General features: G+C 37.4%; 1 protein-coding gene across 2 annotated transcripts in view; it reads right to left on the bottom strand.

Moving 5' to 3' along the window:
• The window catches only part of LOC122791251 (intelectin-like), a 210,593-nt gene that overhangs the window by 144,040 nt on the left and 45,543 nt on the right, over nt 1-21,010 (bottom strand). For both annotated transcript variants that reach the window (XM_044058925.1, XM_044058926.1), the window contains one exon: nt 18,873-19,046. In XM_044058925.1, the coding sequence (XP_043914860.1) occupies nt 18,873-19,046 (174 nt within the window). The remainder of the gene's footprint in view (nt 1-18,872; nt 19,047-21,010) is intronic.

Here is a 21,010-nt window from a genome sequence, read left to right as displayed (position 1 = left end):
AGATATGGGGAGGCTGGATAGTAATTTTGTTAAATCACAAATAACAGACTTTAGATTTGGGCCAGAACACAAATGACAGAGCAGGGAAGAGTAGTATGGAAAAGTTATAAGGCAATATTAGACCAGAAAGACAGTATCCTATAAAGGTAAAAAATGGAGTGAACATTTAAATAAAGATATTACAGATGGTAAGTAGAAGGAACTATGTCTAAATACCAGATATACTACTAAATTAAGAAAATATAGAACATTTATGTGGAAATGTTTGCACAAATATTTCTATATCATGTTGAGACTTGATAAAATATTCTCGCAGACAAGGGGCATATCATTGACATTTGATGGTTCAGAAAGTGGTTCGTGAAAGTAATATATTTGAAGTCTGCGGAGTTGCTTCTGTACAAAAATGCTCTGAATAATATGCAAAGCTAATACTTGGAAGAAAATTTAACCTCAATACAGAGATGTTTTTGTTCAGCTTCTGTAAGATAGCATGCAATAGAGGTGAAGGGTTACCAATTTAGTTTGAGAGAGTAGATAAGAAACCTATAGAATAGAAAACTAAAGACAAATTATCAATTTATCCCTGTCTGTATGAATACCACCTCAGGTCTCCAAAGAAAAGAAAAACACTGGCCTAGTGGAACCTAAGCAGACCAACAAAGAGTAAATAAATAAATACATAAATAAATAAGGTGAACAAAGATGGTTCAGAAATTGAGTGGTATTCATAGGCTCAGGTTTTACACTTGCTCAGTGGTTATCCACAAAGAGCACCATTACGTCTATATACAAATACAGTTAGTACAGGTTATTTGTGCTGAATATGTAAATGCAAATGCATTTAATAAACATGCCTACTTATGGCAGAAGTGTAAAATACCTGGAGTTAATCATTGTGTATGCAAATAACTTTGTGTAAGCCTTAGGCCTTGTACAACTTTGTATATATTCAGATATTGCAGATGAATGTACTGTCATGCTTGAAAGACTTAACACAAGCATGGATAGCACAGCTTTTATTCTAATATTTAAAATAATAAAGAGGTATAAAATGTTTGATACAGGGGCATCCTTATTTGGACACCCAGATGGGTTTCTTAAAAGAATTGAAAGGAAGGAGATAGGAAGGATTGAAAAAGGGAAGACATGACAAAGATTGGAACACAGAAATAAAACATCAACAGGGTTGTGATGTGGGAGTGGAGGGGAGGGGTATTTTGTCAGGGAATAGACTCCCTATTTTTTTCATTTTTTTATGTAAGAGAGTAGCGTGGGTGAGAACTGGGGTTATAGGGAGTAGGAGAAAGGATAAGGGATGGAAAGGATTGAAAAGAAGTGCAGCCCAAGACACGTCCCCAGTTCATAAGGCCACAAACATTTCCGCTGCCAAATAGTGTTGCAATGGGGGATGCCGATGTTGGGGGTTAGGGACCTGTGGTAGTGCTGTGGTCAGCACTGACTGGGTAGGCAAGTCTAATCCCACTGAAGGGATGCCTTCATTGGCTGAAGGCCTCTGTCCATGACCTGATCTACCACATCCTCAGCAAAGTCCCAAAGCCCCCTTTCAGTGAGGCTTGCCAGGCTGCCATTTGTCAGAATGCTTACAGGACTGTTGCCACTTACCCTGACCCTGTAAGGATGTCCCAGAAGGAGCACAGGGTGGGCTGGTCCTGAGGAATTTGGATCCGTAAAAATGAACTAAAATGGGAGAAGAGAAAATAAAGAAGGACAAAGGAATGCATAACTAAAATAAGAAAATAAGAGAAAAAAGGCAGGGGGTACAAAGAACAAATGCACACAATACATTCACACATAATATTGCACATCATTCAAGTGATTATTATCAATTAATTTTATTTTTTACTAAATCTTTATTGAAATAAAACAAAATGTATGGGAAATGCTTATGCATGCTATTGAACAATGAGTGTATTGCTGTCAAGTTTTGGTGAGGTTTACATTTGCAGTCTACTAATAGTAACATAAGAAATGGTAATATATTCAATATTTCTGCCTAATATGGATTTTGTTGTACTGAAAATCTTTATTCCGTTACTGTTCTTTATAAATATTCTTGTAGCTGCATATAGCTATGAAATCACTAAGAAGAATACTACATTTATTACTTGACGTTTCTGTTTTGATTTGGTTGCAGCACTGTACTGAAAGCAGTTTAGTCCTTCTATTAATATTCACTATAAACACTTTTGCAATTATATATGAATGAAATCAGCTAAAGACGGAATACTGCATTTATTACTTGATATTTTTATTTGATTGCAGTACGGTACTGAAAGCACTTTAGTGATTTTGTTATCATTCTCTGTAAATATTCTTGCAGTTATATATATTAATGAAATTAAAAACAGAAACCATTTATTACTTTATTTATACTTATCAGCAGCTTCAACAAATCTCTTCATTTTTTGATGTTTTTGACTGCTGTTGTAGTTAATTTTCTCTTCAGATAGATAGAGAAGACATTATTGTTGTTTACCTCTAGGTCATCTTATTTTCCTTAACATTTCCGATATGATTACTAGAACTATACCACAAACTGAATACCCACAGGGTACAGAACTAGTAAAATAACAAAAGAAGAACCACGTCCAAAGCACAAGGCAGAAGTTTTAAGTTTTAATCCAAGTACATCCAAATTCACTTGTTAAGCGCTTTCACCATTACAAATGGCTTCTTCAGAGTAAGTGAAAATCATCTATACCATACATTAAATAGGTTCATAGGTACATACTAGGCTATCTGCCCTAGGGCATTTATAAACCTAGCCCGAGTGTATTTGGCTTTCGCCTCCCTATTAGATTAGCCTACTGTGCCTCTGTATAGTAGGTCACAGAAGGTAGCCCTTTAAGATTAGTTTACCATGCCTCTGTCGAGCAGGGACACAGAAGAGATCCCAGGGGTGAATTTGCGATTTCCCATCCACGCATCCACATTTCACTTGAAGAGGGTCAGCGAGGGGCTATGTCTAACATGAATTGCTATTTTATTCCAGAGTCAGGGGAGCCTCTAGGAAATGAATCTGTCCCTCCAGCATGTCCTATTTATTTTTGTGCTGTGGTTTAAGTCCCTGGAGCATGTAGCTCTAAGGGATTTGGATTTTTTGAGGTGGAGCATGTCCATTAATTCTGGGTTAGACATGGCTTTGTACGTCAGGCATAGATCGCCTCTGAGTAGGCGGTAAGCAACTGAGTAGAGCTGGAGTTTATTTACTCTAGCTGCATAGGACATCTGTTTGTAGCCCATGATCCTCTTGGTGAGGTACTTTTGGGGTCACTCCAGTTGCTACAGGTGTCGAGTAAGGCACATCCCAAATGGGGCATTGTATTCAATTATGGGCCTGATGAGTGACGAGTAGAGGGGCACAATGACCTCTCTTGATCTAGATGCGAAACCTTACATGATAAGGTAGGCTATATAGAAGGTCTTTCTAACCACTTTGGCAACGTGATTATCAAAGGAGAGATTACTATCTACGTTGGTCCCCAAATCTCTAATTACTTCTTCCGTACTTAATGGATTACCACCTATGTGGTAATTTGTGGGCACTTTGTTTTTCCCAAAGGGGATGACTATGCACTTTTTAGCATTTAGCTTGAGGCCGTGGTTTTGGCACCAAGCATCCGTCTCCGTGAGACCCTTTTGGAGGATGCTTGTGTCAGCTGGAGAGTTGATTATGGCTCCCAGTTTGCAGTCATCTGCGAACTTTGTCAGCCATAGTCCCCCCGTGTTAGCCTGAACCTCAGAGAAGTATATACCGAATAAGAGAGGTCCCAGAACTGAGCCTTGTGGGATGCCACTTGTAACTGGTTTGGATTCGGACGTGGCACCTGTGATTCTGACCATGTGGGTTCTATCCCTGAGCCAGTTTGCAATCCATCTTGTGATATAGGGGTTGATATTTAAGCTGGTAAGCTTATTTATGATGCCCAAGAAGGGTATTGTGTCGAAGGCTTTTGCGAGGTCCAGGTAGGCTGCGTGGACTACCTTGCCCTCATCTATGGCTTTGGTAACTGTTTCAAAGAAATCAACTAGGTTTAAGAGGCAAGATCTGCCTTTAACAAAGCCGAATTGGGTAGGGTCCAGTGTCTGGAGGCTCCCAATGTCTTTGTTTATGAGTTCCATGATAATACGCTCCATAGCTTTACAGACCAGACTAGTCAGGCTTATGAGGCGATAGTTCCCGGGGTTCGTTGTCACGCCACCTTTGTGGAGTCGGACCACTGTAGCTGTACGCCATTCTTTGGATACATATCCTGTAGTAAGGCTAAGTTTGAACAGTGACTTAATGTGAGGGTTCAGTTCTTCTTGGAGCTCGTGTAAGGCACAGCCTGGGACACCGTCCGGTCCCATAGATACTGTGTTTTTTGCTTTGGAGAGGGCAGCTTTCACCTGTGCATCTGTGATGTCAGGGAGGTTACATTCAGGTGGGATAGGCATTTGCTCCTTTGAGGGGGAAGGGGGGAGAAGTTAGCGCTGAATCTGTCTGCCAGGATGTTGGCTATGTCTGTAGGTTTGGAATATTTTGTACCATTATGCAACAATTCAGAGCATATCTGGGAGTTTCCACCCATATTCCTGACATAACTAAAGAAGGCCTTGTGATTATCTTTAGTGTCTAGGGCAATTTTTCTTTCGAAACTGGCCTTTGATGATTTTATGAGGGATCGTAGTTTCTTGCTAATACTGATCAGAGATGCCTTCCCTTTTTGGGATTTTGCTCTGTCACATAGTAACTTCCTCCTTCTGTTGTATAGCTTATTTATGGCCGGGGTCCACCAGACAGGTCTTCTGTTTTTGGAGGAGTGAGTCTTGGTTTTATTTGAGATAGCATGATCCATGCATTCCTGCAGGTGCTCATAGAATGCAATTGTAAAGGATTCTGCAGATTGGGCTGTATTATCCTCTGGCCCGGAGGTTTTGAAGGATTCCACCTCAGTCTTGAGAAGTTTGAAGTTAGCTTTTGAGAAATTCTTTACAGTGATTTCCTTGGCTGAGGGTAAGGACGGGATGTAGATGTCCAGGGAAATTAGTTTATGGTCTGATCTTACCAATGAGGGGTTTACCTCTGGTGTGGAACATAGAGTCCTCATGTTGGTGATGACTAGGTCCAATATGTTGTTCCCTCTTGTGGGAGTGTTGACCAGTTGTTCCATCGCATTAGAGTTTATAAATTCAAGGAGCCATTGGGTGAGGGTGTTTGAGTTTGAGTAGTTTTCCCAGTCAATGTTTGGGTAGTTCAAGTCACCCAATAATATAGTGTTTGGAGAGACCTTCATATTCTCCAGTGTTCGCAGGAATGCCAAGTGGGGTTCCTGTGAAATAGAGGGTGATCTGTAGCAGGCTACAAACTGAAAGCCAGTTTTGCGTGTTGTTAGTTGCACATGAATGGTTTCCGATGCTTCGTGCAGTGCCACTAACCTGGACGTGTAGGTATCTTTGATGAATATAGATACTCCCCCTCCTTTTGTGCTTCAGTCCGAGTTTTGGGGCCAAAAAGCATGGTATGAGTTATAACCTGGTAGTGCTGGGGTGCTCTCAGGAGCCTTGAACCAGGTTTCTGTTACTGCACAGACATCGATTTTCTCCATACAGAGGGGAGCCTCGAGTGCGTGCATCTTGAGGTTTAGACTTCTGGCATTGAGTAGCATTACCTTTACTTTTTTTTATCCTTGGGTTGTCTATGGAGGTAGGTTTGTCCTTTGAGCCTTGCCTAAAAAAGGCACTATGGGGGTGGCAAGAGCCTTGGCCAGTATGCGAAAGCCTAAGGGTGACAGGTGCAAGCCGTCCCTAGCGAAGCAAAGTGGCTTGTCGAGCAAAGCAATTGCTCAAACATCCAATAAAAATTAATTAGACAATTAGATAATTGCTACACAAATTTAAACACTGAATGTGTCCGCGCCCAGTGAAGAATAATAATACCAAACTTTCTGTTAAAACTAATATGTAGAACATCTTACCTACAATATATAAAGTTACATTCTCAATCAAACAGAAATCACATAAAAGATATTGATAATAAGTGCAAAAGAATAAAAAGTATATAAAATATTAATGCTGTTAGTATCAAATAGAATAAAGCATATAAGGGTATAAAAATACCTTGTAATCACCTGTTTATGCTAAATTCTATTACCCCATCTTTTAAAACAGGTTTTAGGGAAATATAGTCATTCAAACCTGGTGGGGTTGTTGCATCCAGAATTATTTGACATTTATATTCCAATAATTCTACCTTCAACCCTTCATCACCTCCTCTTTCAAAACATGTCACCCTATCAATCACAAAGAAAATAAATGTCTTAAAATCAGCACAGTGTGTACTGTGCGTATATAATGCATTGTGTGTGTCCTTATTTTGTATAGCCCTCTGATGTTCTGCAATCCTGTCTTTTAACCTACGGTCAGTTTTGCCCACATAGAATGCATTGCAACTAACACAGGTGGCAATATATACCAACTTCTGTGTGTTGCAACTACAGCTACCAGGGCACCCTATGGTCTTAATGTAAATGGACACCACCACATATGGTCCTTCATTAATGAACCTGCAAAATTTACAGGTTCCACACTTATACATCGTGGAGCACTTATAAGTAATGCTGTTTCCCGCCAAGATTTCTTTAATATTCTTTCCCCTAGAATATATTATTTTGGGGAAATTTCCTAAATCTTTCCTCATAGTTTCATTGAATACTGTGTCCCATATTTTATTCACTATTTCAACAACGCCACTCGTTTGAGTATTGTATTTCAAAATTAATGCCTTGCTCTCAAAGGTGTTGTTCTTCTGGACCATGTCTATGTTGTTACCCCTTAACATAGGTTGATATATACTCCTCCTTTCCTCCAAAACCTCATTTTTAATAACATCTTTAGTGGATAACCCCTATCCAAAAAGAAACCAATAAGAGTATACACTTCCTTGATACAAGTTTCATCATCACCCACCATCTGGAAAGTCTTACCATCTGGCCCTTCACTATTCCTCTTTTCTGATGAGGAGGGTGGCAGCTATTGTAATGTAACAAGGAATTACTGTGAGATTTCTTCCTGAAAATGTTGCTATGTAGAATATTTCCTGATTTGGTCAATTTGATGTCTAAAAACTCTATTTCATTTTCATTCCACTTGCTGGTAAATCTAAAAAAAAGTGGTAGTACTATTTAGATATTCAACAAAGGACATAACATCATCCTCACTGCCCTTCCAAAGTATTAATATATTGTCTAGGAATCTGTTATAAAGAGCAATTTTGTCATTGTATGGTGAACCAAATACATAATTTTCCTCCCAATACAGAAGAACCAGGGTGGCAAATCCAGAGGCACATTTTGCCCCCATTGCCACACCTGAAATTTGTTGAAACATCTCACCTTCAAATGTCACAAAGTTGCTCTTTAACACCATTTCCATGCTAGATGTCATCATATTTATTTTGGCAGCATTTAGTTTACCACTTTTCACCAAACTCTGGGTGAAATATTCAACCCCTACATCTTGTGGGATTACTGTGAATAGGTTAATGACATCTATGGTTAAAAAAGACCATTCAGTACCATCATCAGATATCCTATCAAGCCTGTGAAGGCAATGCCAAGAATCTTTCAAAATATGTGGAACCCCAGCCACAACCTTCTGAATCCCTTCATCGACAAAAGCAGCCAAGGGTTCAGTCTTAGAACCCTGAGAAGAGACTATAGCTCTAAAAGGAGGATCTCTAATGCCTTTGTGTATTTTGGGGATACCAAAAATAACCAGTGTGACTGGGTGTTCCACATTAAGAAAGTTATATTCTCTTTCAGTCAGTGTCCCCCGAAATAGGGCCGCAAGTAAAAACAGATCAATTTTACGATATGCTATATGCATTTCGTTGATAGATACCTTTTGGTAGGTTGTGTGGTCATCCAATATTTCCTGCATCTTAGCTATATAATCAGATCTGGACATAATCACCACACCACCACCCTTATCGGGTTGCATGATTCTCAAATCTTTATTATTGGCTAACTCAAACAAAGCATCTTTTTCCTGTGGAGACAAATTCGAAACACAGTTTGTCCCCCATTTGATGTTAATCATGTTCTTAATTCCCATAGCACATAGTTTTTCAAAAGTAAATACATCCTTGTTACATGGGGGTATAAATACACTTCCTTTTTAAACACCTCTCATTATTTTGGTCACAAACAACACTAAGGTTGTCCTTAAAGTAAAGGGCCAGATTTAGCTGCCTAGCAAACATTTTGACACTAGTGAGTACATTCACCATATTTGTTCTATAACTGGGTATAAAAGAAAAACCTTTTGACAAAACATCATGATGAGATTCTTTAATATCAAAGGTACTGTAATTATAAACACTAAAACTGGATTTGGTGAAGATTTTGCACTGTGACAACAGGTTCTCATTGTTTAAACATATTTCTTCATCACACATAGTAGTGATTGAGAAACAAGATGAAATTTCACGTATCACAGTCAAATTCAATATATCTCCTTCTGTTGTTATTGTAATTGCGCCATTGTTTGTTCCAACGGTTGTTTGCCCGTCTCTGTCCCTGATATTTTCTATCCGGAACATGGTGCTGGTTGGTTAAATTCCCCTCCCTTTTGTTATATAGCCGAGCTGATCTCCTTAACAGTGGATTTTCGTCTAAAAAAGCACCAGAAGTAGATACACCGTTATCTGGCTCACCATCACTGTTAACAAAATTATCATTTACAGTTGTGGCACCCTCAACATACTTTTCATGACTATATTTAACAAACCCATAGGCCAGTTGTTTTTATAGTACTCTGTATCCCTAGCTAACTTCTTAATTTTTGTTTGTATACTTGTACACTGACTGAAAGAAAATATAACTTACTTAATGTGGAACACCCAGTCACACCGGTTATTTTTGGTATCCCCAAAATATACAAAGGCATTAGAGATCCTCCTTTTAGAGCTATAGTCTCTTCTCAGGGTTCTAAGACTGAACCCTTGGCTGCTTTTGTCGATGAAGGGATTCAGAAGGTTGTGGCTGGGGTTCCACATATTTTGAAAGATTCTTGGCATTGCCTTCACAGGCTTGAAAGGATATCTGATGATGGTACTGAATGGTCTTTTTGAACCATAGATGTCATTAACCTATTCACAGTAATCCCACAAGATGTAGGGGTTGAATATTTCACCCAGAGTTTGATGAAAAGTGGTATACTAAATGCTGCCAAAATAAATATGATGACATCTAGCATGGAAATGGTGTTAAAGAGCAACTTTGTGACATTTGAAGGTGAGATATTTAAACAAATTTCAGGTGTGGCAATGGGGGCAAAATGTGCCCCTGGATTTGCCAACCTGGTTCTTCTGTATTGGGAGGAAAATTATGTATTTGGTTCACCATACAATGACAAGATTGCTCTTTATAACAGATTCCTATACAATATATTAATACTTTGGAAGGGCAGTGAGGATGATGCTATGTCCTTTGTTGAATATCTAAATAGTACTACCACTTTTTTTAGATTTACCAGCAAGTGGAATGAAAATGAAATAGAGTTTTTAGACATCAAATTGACCAAATCAGGAAATATTCTACATAGCAACATTTTCAGGAAGAAATCTCACAGTAATTCCTTGTTACATTACAATAGCTGCCACCCTCCTCATCAGAAAAGAGGAATAGTGAAGGGCCAGATGGTAAGACTTTCCAGATGGTGGGTGATGATGAAACTTGTATCAAGGAAGTGTATACTCTTATTGGTTTCTTTTTGGATAGGGGTTATCCACTAAAGATGTTATTAAAAATTAGAAATGAGGTTTTGGGGAAAAGGAGGAGTATATATCAACCTATTTTAAGGGGTAACAACATAGGCATGGTCCAGAAGAACAACACCTTTGAGAGCAAGGCATTAATTTTGAAATACAATACTCAAACGAGTGGTGTTGTTGAAATAGTGAATAAAATATGGGATACAGTATTCAATGAAACTATGAGGAAAGATTTAGGACATTTCCCCAAAATAATATATTCTAGGGGAAAGAATATTAAAGAAATCATGGAGGGAAACAGCATTACTTATAAGTGTTCCACGATGTATAAGTGTGGAACCTGTAAATTTTGCAGGTTCATTAATGAAGCACCATATGTGGTGGTGTCCATTTACATTAAGACCATAGGGTGCCCTGGTAGCTGTAGTTGCAACACACAGAAGTTGGTATATATTGCCACCTGTGTTAGTTGCAATGCATTCTATGTGGGCAAAACTGTCCGTAGGCTAAAATACAGGACTGCAGAACATCAGAGGGCTATACAAAATAAGGATACACACAATGCATTATATACGCACAGTACACACTGTGTTGATTTTAAGACATTTATTTTCTTTGTGATTGATAGGGTGACATGTTTTGAAAGAGGAGGTGATGAAGGGTTGAAGGTAGAATTATTGGAATTTAAATGGCAAATAATCCTGAATGCAACAACCCCACCAGGTTTGAATGACTATATTTCCCTAAAACCTGTTTTAAAAGATGGGGTAATAGAATTTAGCATAAACAGGTGATTACAAGGTATTTTAAACCCTGATATGCTTTATTCTATTTGATACTAACAACATTAATATTTTATATACTTTTTATTCTTTTGCACTTATTATCAATATCTTTTATGTGATCTTTGTTTGATTGAGAATGTAACTTTATATATTGTAGGTAAGATGTTTTACATATTAGTTTTAACAGCAAGTTTGGTATTATTATTCTTCACTGGGCGCGGACACATTCAGTGTTTAAATTTGTGTAGCAATTATCTAATTGTCTAATTAATTTTTATTGGATGTTTGAGTAGTTGCTTGGGTATTTAATGTATGGTATGGATGATTTTCACTTACTCTGAAGAAGCCATTTGCAATGGTGAAACTGCTTAGCAAGTGAATTTGGATGTACTTGGATTAAAACTTAAAACTTCTGCCTTGTGCTTTGGATGTGGTTCTTCTTTTGTGATTACAAGAACTACTGTGCAAGGCATTTAATTTATGGTTGCACTTGTTTAGTATGTCTGTTTATTTTTTTAAATATTTATTCACATCTGAATTGTCATACTGTGCCAATATTTCATTTAATGCAAGTTAAAACAGTAGGAGTGAATCTTATTTCAAACTGATTGCACAGCTTGTCTGTTTTTTGAGGGGAGGTGTTGCCTGGAATCTTACCATACACTTTCAGTGTAGGTCGTACTTTCAAGTGTTATGGTTTCCACTTAACACTGCAACCTCCACTCCCCTCCCCCAACATCCCCTCTGACTGGGGTGTGGTACCTGACTATGTTAAGGCATCTTGTATGTGCAGTTAATATGGTGGAAAACATGACAGACTTATACTATGTTCATACTATAAATATTTTTTGCCTATACAAAGTCTTTCCTTTACACAAATGCTCCAGGTGCAATCCAACTGCTAGCTAAGGTGATAGGTACTGTAATTGAAGTTACGGGACATTGCAATTTTTTGTGTATATAAATACATTTTTATACATGAAAAAATCATTCTAAGTCTACTCATACAGATGTACATCTGTTTTACATGTGTGTGTGTGTGTGTGTGTGTGTGTGTGTGTGTGTGTGTGTGTGTGTGTATCTATCTATCTATATATATATATATATATATATATATATATATATATATACATGCAAACTTACATATATTTCTGTACTGATAAATATACATTTATTTATATACAAACAAAATTGTATCATAGAAAAAAATGCATATGTGTATACAGATGCACTTTTGTGTACAGATACATTTAAGCTTTCTTTTGCATTATTATAATAACATTATAGATGTATATTTGCAGTTACGCATATTTCTTCTGGAAATAACTTCAATTATGCAACCTTCTTTTAGTTTATTATTTTAAACTTTTGCTTAATAAAGCCAAAAAATTAAAAAAAAATACTAATTGCTAATTGTCTTTTACAACAGAACTATCCTAGTAAACAACTCCCATGCTTTTAAACAAGTTTTAAACAGGTATATAAATGGAATGGTTTATTTCTACACTTTATTCTGTTTTTTTCAGCTATTGGATCACTTGTTTGTGTGTTTTTAATAAAGAAGAGTTGAAGTGAAGTAACTTGTGATTTCCTACATTCATTAGTGGATTTGTACTTTGGAAAATTTTTAAAGAAAGTATTTCTACTACCTGTTATTGGGTGGGATATTCACAGCATGGTTTTTATTAGGTGCCTGAACTCTAAGGAACTCTAGGGAATCTTAGATCTTCCACAAAGAGAAGTTTCCTCATTATTTGTTGTTGGACCCAGTATATTGACATACTGGGTTTCCGAGACTCTCGTTTTTAAAGTAATACATTACATTTCATTTATATGGTAGATAAAAGTCATTAATGAAGCCATCAGTTTCTATTCTACTTACAAATGCTACTGCTGTGCATTGCTTCTGCTTTATTTTTGGATTATTACACCTGAATGTCATGAAGGAATAATTTCTTTATACATTCCTCATACAGTACAGCATCACTATTAATGCGTTTTTTGTGTGTCAGTACCAACTTTAAGTAAATGTTGAATGCTTCGAGGTGAATCAGTGTGCCAGATGATGTTGGCAGTGATTATGTGACATAGTTGTGCAACTCAAATGCATATGACACCATGTCGACTTTTGTAAACATTGTCATTTTACAGAAAAACTGAGATTATCCTTGTGCTCCTGCAGTATTCTGGGGATTGCTGGGGATTGCTGCCAACTCCATCTCTATTCCTAGCATGCTCAGATAAACCTTATGCTGCATGGCGGCTAATCAACACCTAGTTTAGCAGGTAAGTTACCTAGTTAAGCAGATAGGTTGCCTTACACATTCTTGTATTACTGTGCTTCACTGACATAAGTGTAAAAGGGCTTAATTTACATACAAAATGTTTAAATGATTCTGAATTTTCATGAATAAGTTTAATACCATCATATTAACTTACAGTCACTTGAGTCAGGTGGCAAATAACTTAGAAAACTGTGGATTGTTCTAAAGTAAGCAAAAATAATAGAAATATTGCAAATTAACATAACACAGTTCAAAATGATGTACAATTACTGAAATAAGTATGCTTAAATTAATGCTTGCTTTACTGATATGATGGACATATTGCAATGGCTTAAGTGAATAATGTAAAAGTGTCATTTGTAAATGGAAATTCATTAGAGCAGCAGTGGCAATGCATAGTGACCACTGAGAAAATAGTTTATTTTGGTGTCATTTAGTGATTGAGCACACATAGTAGAAATGCAATAATTTAATTGTGAAATACTGAAGTGTCAGTGGTGTTTTGTTGACTCAATACATGTGTGTCTTTATTGGAAGATTTCCGAGTGTCACTGCTGAATGAAAAATGTCAGTATTATAAATACAAGAAAGTGGTAGGGAAGGATGAATCTGTTATCAAACTGCTTTTGCCTTACTAATGTGGATAAATCCATGATGGTGCAAACATTAATTCAACACAACCTTACTTGGCTAGACTGAGATGCTGTATGCGTATCAAATTATGGGGTTTGTGTTAGCTTTTTTGTGATGATGGCAGGTATGCTGTTCTTATTGTGCTGTCTGACTGATGATTACATCAAAACTTTTTGTGTATGACTATGGCATATTGTTTTAGCTGTAGTAATAATGCAAAACCAGGGATCAATGCAGAAAAATGATAACTTCAGTCATAAGGGAACTGCATCCTCATGGCAGCCCTCAGAACACACGGCAAACCTCTTTTTGAGAAAGGTTGACTCAAACAAGCTGAGAGGACATAGGTCTGGAATCCAGTTGTTATGGGCATCAACACTATCCATTTAGGAAACTACACATTAACACAGTGCAAGAGAGGGTAAATGAGATGGTAGGACATGCTAGACTCAAGGTGAGACAGAATGCAATCTGCAGGAAATACTCAGAGTCCTTCATGGTATATATGGCAATTTCCAAAGCTACATGAAGCTAACAGTGAGTAGAGATAATGCCATGATCACACTGATGAATAGTATGGCGGCACACCAAGCATCTGTGGCTGCCTCCATGCGTATACTAGTTGCAACTTACCAGACTCAAGTAGGACTCAGTCTTGGAAATGGAAAAGGATGGGGTACTATCCAGACATTTGGGGGGCAGATCACATGAGTCTACAACTAAAGTACTATAACTAGAAGAAGGGAAACAAGTACAACAGATTTCATGCCAGTCACGTCAGCGTTCATCTATATCTACCAGAATCTCTCACCTGACGTCTCAGTCCAGGTCCTCCAGCACTGTCAGATCTGTGATAGCAGGATTACCAGCATCAAGTAGGTCACAACATCAAACCAGTTCACCATCCAGCTCTGATAACAGCTCATCTTGAAAATCACTTGCACCATCACCATTCTATGACACATTTGACTTTGGCATACTGTGATTCAAGTGAGACATTTCTGCTACTTACAATTTGACAGACACACACACACACACACACACACACACACACACACACACACACACACACACACACACACACACACACATCAATGTTTAATTTGAATGGGAATAAGTTATTAAATAAAGTAAAACACACACACACACACACACACACACACACACACACACACACACACACACACCATAGGGGAAACTTACTTTCAGCTCTACGCATTTCATTCCTCTAATGGCACTGCTTAAAACCTTGTAAATTGTGGAATGAAAGCTGCATGTCATAATATAAAATTGCAATGATTAACGCTACTAATGCTCTATGCATTACTAGTATTACAGCTGGCAGTTGCCTACAACTTAAAAGTAGTAATACACAATTATTCATGGAAACACTATTAAGAAAATGTGAGCATACTGCCATGTAAACAAACACTGTTGAAACTTCACCCTCATCACTGCACAAATGATTATGTTTTCTTTTGTCTCTAATGCCACAGATTATTGTGTATGGCAAAATGACATAATCTGATGTGCAATACCTTATCAGACTAAATAGTTCAAACTGTGGGAAAATGACAGAATATAAAAATAACATAATACATTTTCATTCAATTGCAAGGCACAAATCCATGTTAATTTCTAAACTAACACTTTTACTAACTGTACCACTTCAGAACTTTCACTGCATGCAGACTTAGGTACATCACCTCACAACAAATGTATTGTGCTTTACAACATCACTCAGGCATGACTTTCACAAGCAATAATATGAGTGCCTGTTTTAAAATAAAAAAAAATACTTAAAGATAAGACTGAATGTTTAATGAACAGTGAAAGTAGACCATGCATCACATAGAAAAGCTCATAGATATCACTGCATGATTGAGTTACACTCTGATTTTACAAGAAAGGAAACACTAATCTGAATGTCATGGCCAATGGTTCTGGACTAGACACTGCCTCATTACTTGGGTGACTGTATATGCCTTAATACTGCTGCCAATTGGTTACCATTACTCATACTAGGATCAGAAATGTGAACTGCAGTGTCAGCATAGGTCACTTCACCACCAGACTGGCACATGATCACATTGTGCAGAATGCAACATGTAGCAAACATCCTGCATGCAGTAGTAGATTATACTGAAGGGCACCCCCAGACTCATCCTGGCATCTAAAACATCTCTGCAGGAGGCCAAAGACCAGATCAATGACAATATGGGTTTGGGATAGGGCTGTGTTGTAGTTCTGTTTATCAGCTTCACGTGGATTTCTCATTGAGGTCATGAGCCATGTTTCCAGTAGCTATCCAGCATTACCTGAAGAAAAGGAGAGAGAAAGAGAGAAAGAAAGGGTAGCAAAAAAAAAATAAATAAAGAAGCAGTGGTTTACTATATTCAGAAATGTAAAACAAAAACAACTGGCAACTTCACTGAAGACTGAAGCCACAAAGTTTAATGAAGCGTTTTTCATCCAAATGCTTCTTTGAACTTTATCAGATACTAACATTTACAAAAGTCAAGTTTAAATAGTCATGTTTAACCATGATTAAAATCAGCTGGTCTCTCCATCTTAAAATTTAAAGGAACAGTAGTTAAAATAGCATTGTGAACATAATATGCATTTTCCTGTTCTTTAAAACTGCCTTATTTAACAAGCAAATGAATACATTTATCGCAGCAGCAATATGGTGAAAATCATATACGAAAATTGTGTAAAAATGTAAAGAGTCTCCTCATTTATCTAACCTTACATTATAAACATTTTCAAGTAAAAAATTAATAAATAAAACATAATCTCTATAATGTTGTTACTACAGTATTTCATCTCATTAAGCTTTTCAGTTTTAAACAGCATGTGATAGAACACGTCATTCAATCCTGGAAAGTTATAAGGATTGAGACAAATTTGCCAGAGCAATTCCAGCTTTTCAGATAATAAAGTGACTGGACCCCCTCTTGGATTACTGTCCACTTGATCAAGTATCCAGAATTTAAATGCATGTTCTAGATATTGTTCTCTATGCTTTGCTAAAGCATTGTCCAGGTTGTGTTTATTAATACAATATATATGTTCATATATGCGGTCTCTCATTCTATGCTCGGTTTTACCGACGTAGAATGAATCACAATTTTGACATTTAGCCACGTATACATTCATTTTGGAGTTGCAATTAACTTTTCTTCTGTTACTCAAATGTGTGTTGTTTATGTGCAGTGATGCACCAACATGAATGTTTTTGCAATAGGGACAAATTGGGCACAGAACCAAGATTCGTTACTAGGAAGGGTAGAACACTCAAGAATATATTTGAAGGTGAGTGCAGGATCCAATCATATGCAATAGGGATGAAACAATGTGGTAGTTGCCCCTATTGCAAATACATTCATGTAGGTGCATCACTGCACATAAACAACATGCATTTGAGTAACAGAAGAAAAGTTAATTGCAACTCCAAAATGATCCTCACAAATATCTACAACAACTGAAAAGGCCGCAGAAATACCTCACAAAGAGGATTACTGGCCTCAAACAGATGCCCTACGCAGACCGTCTCAAAAACCTCCAGCTTTACTCCGTTCCATATCACCTACTCAGAGGCGATCTCTGCCTAACATACAAAGCTATGTCAAACTCAGAGCTGTTGGACATGCTCCGCTGAAAGAAATCTCAATCCTTCCGAGCTACACGCTCTAGGGACCTAAACCTTGTCACCACAATAAACAGAATATGCTGAAGGGATAGAGTCCTGGCCCAGAGACGTCCCATACTCTGGAACAAACTACCTATTTATTTCAAACAAAGCTCCTCATTAGCACTCTTCAAGAAAAATCTTGATGATTGGATGGGAAATAGGAAATTTACCCAAGGGATCACCTCTGTGGCTCTGCTCGACAGGGTTACAGGAAAATTATTTTCTTGGGTGGCGAAAACCAGGTTACCTTTTTGGCTAGGCTTATATAGGCCCTAAGGCCAATAGCCTAGTACCTACCTATGAACCTATGAACTGCCAAACTATCCTTGGGGCAGTAAACTTTGAGATACACCACATTTCCCCAGTCTGTCTCTGGAAGGTCCCTGTGGAAAGTAAAGTGAGGGCTATACATACCTTTGTACCCACAGGGATAAGAAAGCCTTACATCCTCTCAAGTGCTCCTGTGAGGACCATACATACTCAGTAAGATTCTTACAATATTTATTACATTGTTCTGAACTTATCCAGTATCTTCTGACTGTCAAAATGATAGTGAGCTACTCTCTGCCTATATCTGCACCTTCTTGGCTGGCAAGCACCGCTGGGCACAATAGGTTTTGGCTTGTTGAAGACAAGCTGCTCGCACTGGGAAATAGCTAGGATAGCAAGAAGTGATAGCATTATCAGGATTGCAAATTTCATAGAATAGACACAACTCTGCCTTTTATAAGAAATCTGAAGACAGTGCGGGAAAGCGCGAAGCTTTAACTATGAATAGCAAGTAAGCAGAAGAAGGCCTTGTTAGCATATGCCATTTTACATAATTTCTTATTTATATCTCATTACTTGTTCATTTGCGAGTGTCACACTTTAAGTAGCTTCTATGAATTGCACCTATGCTGCACTTAGTTATGAACAGTGCAGACGGCCTTTATGCTTTCATGTAATGCCTATGAATATCACCCTAAAGTATGGAACTGGGAGCAATGAAAGACCAGGAACAGAACTCCATGGTAAAAAATGGGCTGCTTGGGATGCTGTAATTGAAACTGAGTATGAAGTGAATGTTGACACAGATCAAAATGCTTGCGATCTACAGCCATTTCATAACATAGACGTTAACACAAGGTGAGTGTAAAACAGTGAAAGTAAAACAATATGACTACGAATTAATTCCTGATCTCAAATTAGGTTGCAAATAATACATTTTTATGTGTTGTTGGTTAATGCTCATGGAATCAAGACTGGAATGAATAGCTAGCTGATGGTGGTATTTAGATTTACGTACCTCTTGATAACTGAATGCAAGCACTGACTGTCTGACATGAGGCTGCTTTATTTCTATTGTATAAATATACAATTATAAAAATATTGTACCAGCAATTAGTGCCAAAATACCAATTGTACCATGCATGAGGATTGTTCAGTATATTACATGGAAAAAAATTGGAGTAAAGTACTTAATCTGCTCAACAAATGACCTGCTCTGTTTCAGTTGTATTAGTGGAAGAGCTGTTCTCAGGCTTGAGTTAAGAAAGTGGGTAAATGACAATATTCTTATAGAGAAAGTATTTATGTATGACTGGAGTGATGATGTATATGGATGGTAGGGAAAAATGAGGTAAGAGTAAAACAGTGGTAAGTACATTTTAATCTTATTGTGATTGAAATGAGAGATCAGATCCATTGGGCCTTACCTTGCTTGAACTGATATTTTTCCTTGATCTCTTTGCAGCTTTTTGCCATATATTTCTGCTGGCTATGGTGTTGAGTGTTGTTTGCAACCTGATTGTTTGATGGACCATCAGAGCAGTCAGAAATGCTTTCAAGCAAGACACTCTTCTGAACTCTCAGGTTACACTGCTTGTTACCTGTAAAGTAATATACAAAGATTTTTTTAGTGACAAACAATAAGAATGTCAGGCTTGATTACATTAGTCACATAATCACATGCCAGGAGAAGAATCTATCACTAAAAGCAGGGAGTGTGATGTCCCAGAAAGGTAGAAGTTAGGGAATGGGTCGTGCTTATAATGCTCCCTGTTGCTCTGCCCAGGTATATTGCTGTATCCATGTTTTCCAGAGCTCCTGCACTATTCATTCTGAAATGTTTGATTATGTTACCATTGACCATTTCTGCTTTGTTTATGTTTATAGCAGTCAACCAACCAATTACTATGTGTTCTCCTGTTGTAAACTATCTGCCTTGAGTTGAGGTCATTGCTAAACAGGGTTTTCAGATGACTCTGACAACCTGGCAAACAAATAAAATAAATAAATAACTCCCATAAGCAGAAAGTAGAGACAACAAGTGAAAATTCACCAATATGCTTTAAACTTATTGTCTTTGTGCCTGTATGCAAAAAAACAAACACCGTGCAAATGATGCTTCTCATCAGAAGTCATTCATATACCCCAACACTACCTGTCCTCTAAACACCCAGCACTTAACTCAACCATGATGGGTGGATATGAGCTTTTGTCTATATTCATCAAGGTGAGCATCCAAGGGCAGCCATGTTAATTTAGGCAGCTAAACAATTCCATGAATTGCTCAGTTGTGATGATAACTTACCACAGGCAGTTTTAAGGGAAAACACATGTCTAATTAGAATAAGACTCTCACCCAGAATACATTGTTAGAATTTAGCAAAGCCACGGAAAAACCCACCACAGTATTACATGTCTTTGTCTTAAAACACCACTAAAGGGCTATGTCTGAATCCTAAATTGTTACTACAGGGTACACACCGTTAGGTAACTTTTCTGAATTTATGCATATGAGCATGAAATTAACAGTGTTAATGTACGTAAAAGTGCATAAAAGCTTCACTACATTGAGGTGAGTTGGTCTAGCACTATATGTGACAATGTCTTTTTATTTGTCTGCTTTTCAGATTCTATACCTTATTTCATTCAGTTGGCATAAATTTTGCTACTTCTTTATATGTTTGTCAAATTAACTTATGTATTTTCTGCTTTTCACTTGTGATTTCAGTTTTTTGTTCTGTGCTCCAGTTGTTTGTTCAATTTATTTTTACTATGTTCTTATTTAACCTATAATTTTACATACGATCCACTTAAGTACAGTTTAAAATGAATTATGAAGGCAATGTAAGGTCACCAGTAAACAAAAAAAATTGCCCAAACACGTATTGATTCTGACGAAGACTGTGATCAAAAACGTATTTGGATAACAGCGTTATTTCTACTTTTGTACTACAATAAAATATCCTGAGTTTCCAGCAGTGTGCGGGCTTCCATTGTGGTGTTTGGGCAATTTTTTTTGTTTAAAATGAATTATGCCCAGGGTCATGTCTGAGAATAGTTCTAGGAACAGTCTGTCCACACTGTTATCATATAAGTAGGTAAGTAAATAAAGAATGTATGAGGCTGCTATTGAAATGTTGCAGACCTAGAATGTGTAAGATGAGAGTAGCAGATTCGTAAACACACAGATCATATGCATGACTCTTTGCATGCTGTGTGTGTGGGGGGGGGGCAGGGGAGTGTAGTACAATTCACTCTGCCCAGTACTTGGTTATTATGACAATCACAGAGTAATTCATTAATTAGAAAATATTATACTGAAATTATGAAAAAAATTAATTTTGTGGAAGTACTTTCTGGGTGTCAGTCATACTCAAAAGAATTAAATTCCCAGTAAGATATCTGCATCAGATTTTCTTCTCATAAGTTGCTGGCATGTCCCTCATGTGTGCAATGGAGAGTTCAGTCCTCTGGGAAAGAGAAAACGTGTGTAGTTTTTAGTAAGTTACAGTTCTTCATTCTATTTGTCCTTCTAAATTTAGGGTTTCTGCATCCATCTTTGAAT

Source organism: Protopterus annectens, chromosome 17.part0, assembly GCF_019279795.1.
Source record: "Protopterus annectens isolate FY-2018-M chromosome 17.part0, PAN1.0, whole genome shotgun sequence".
Lineage (NCBI taxonomy): Eukaryota > Metazoa > Chordata > Ceratodontiformes > Protopteridae > Protopterus > Protopterus annectens.
This window is presented reverse-complemented; position numbering and strand designations above follow the sequence as displayed.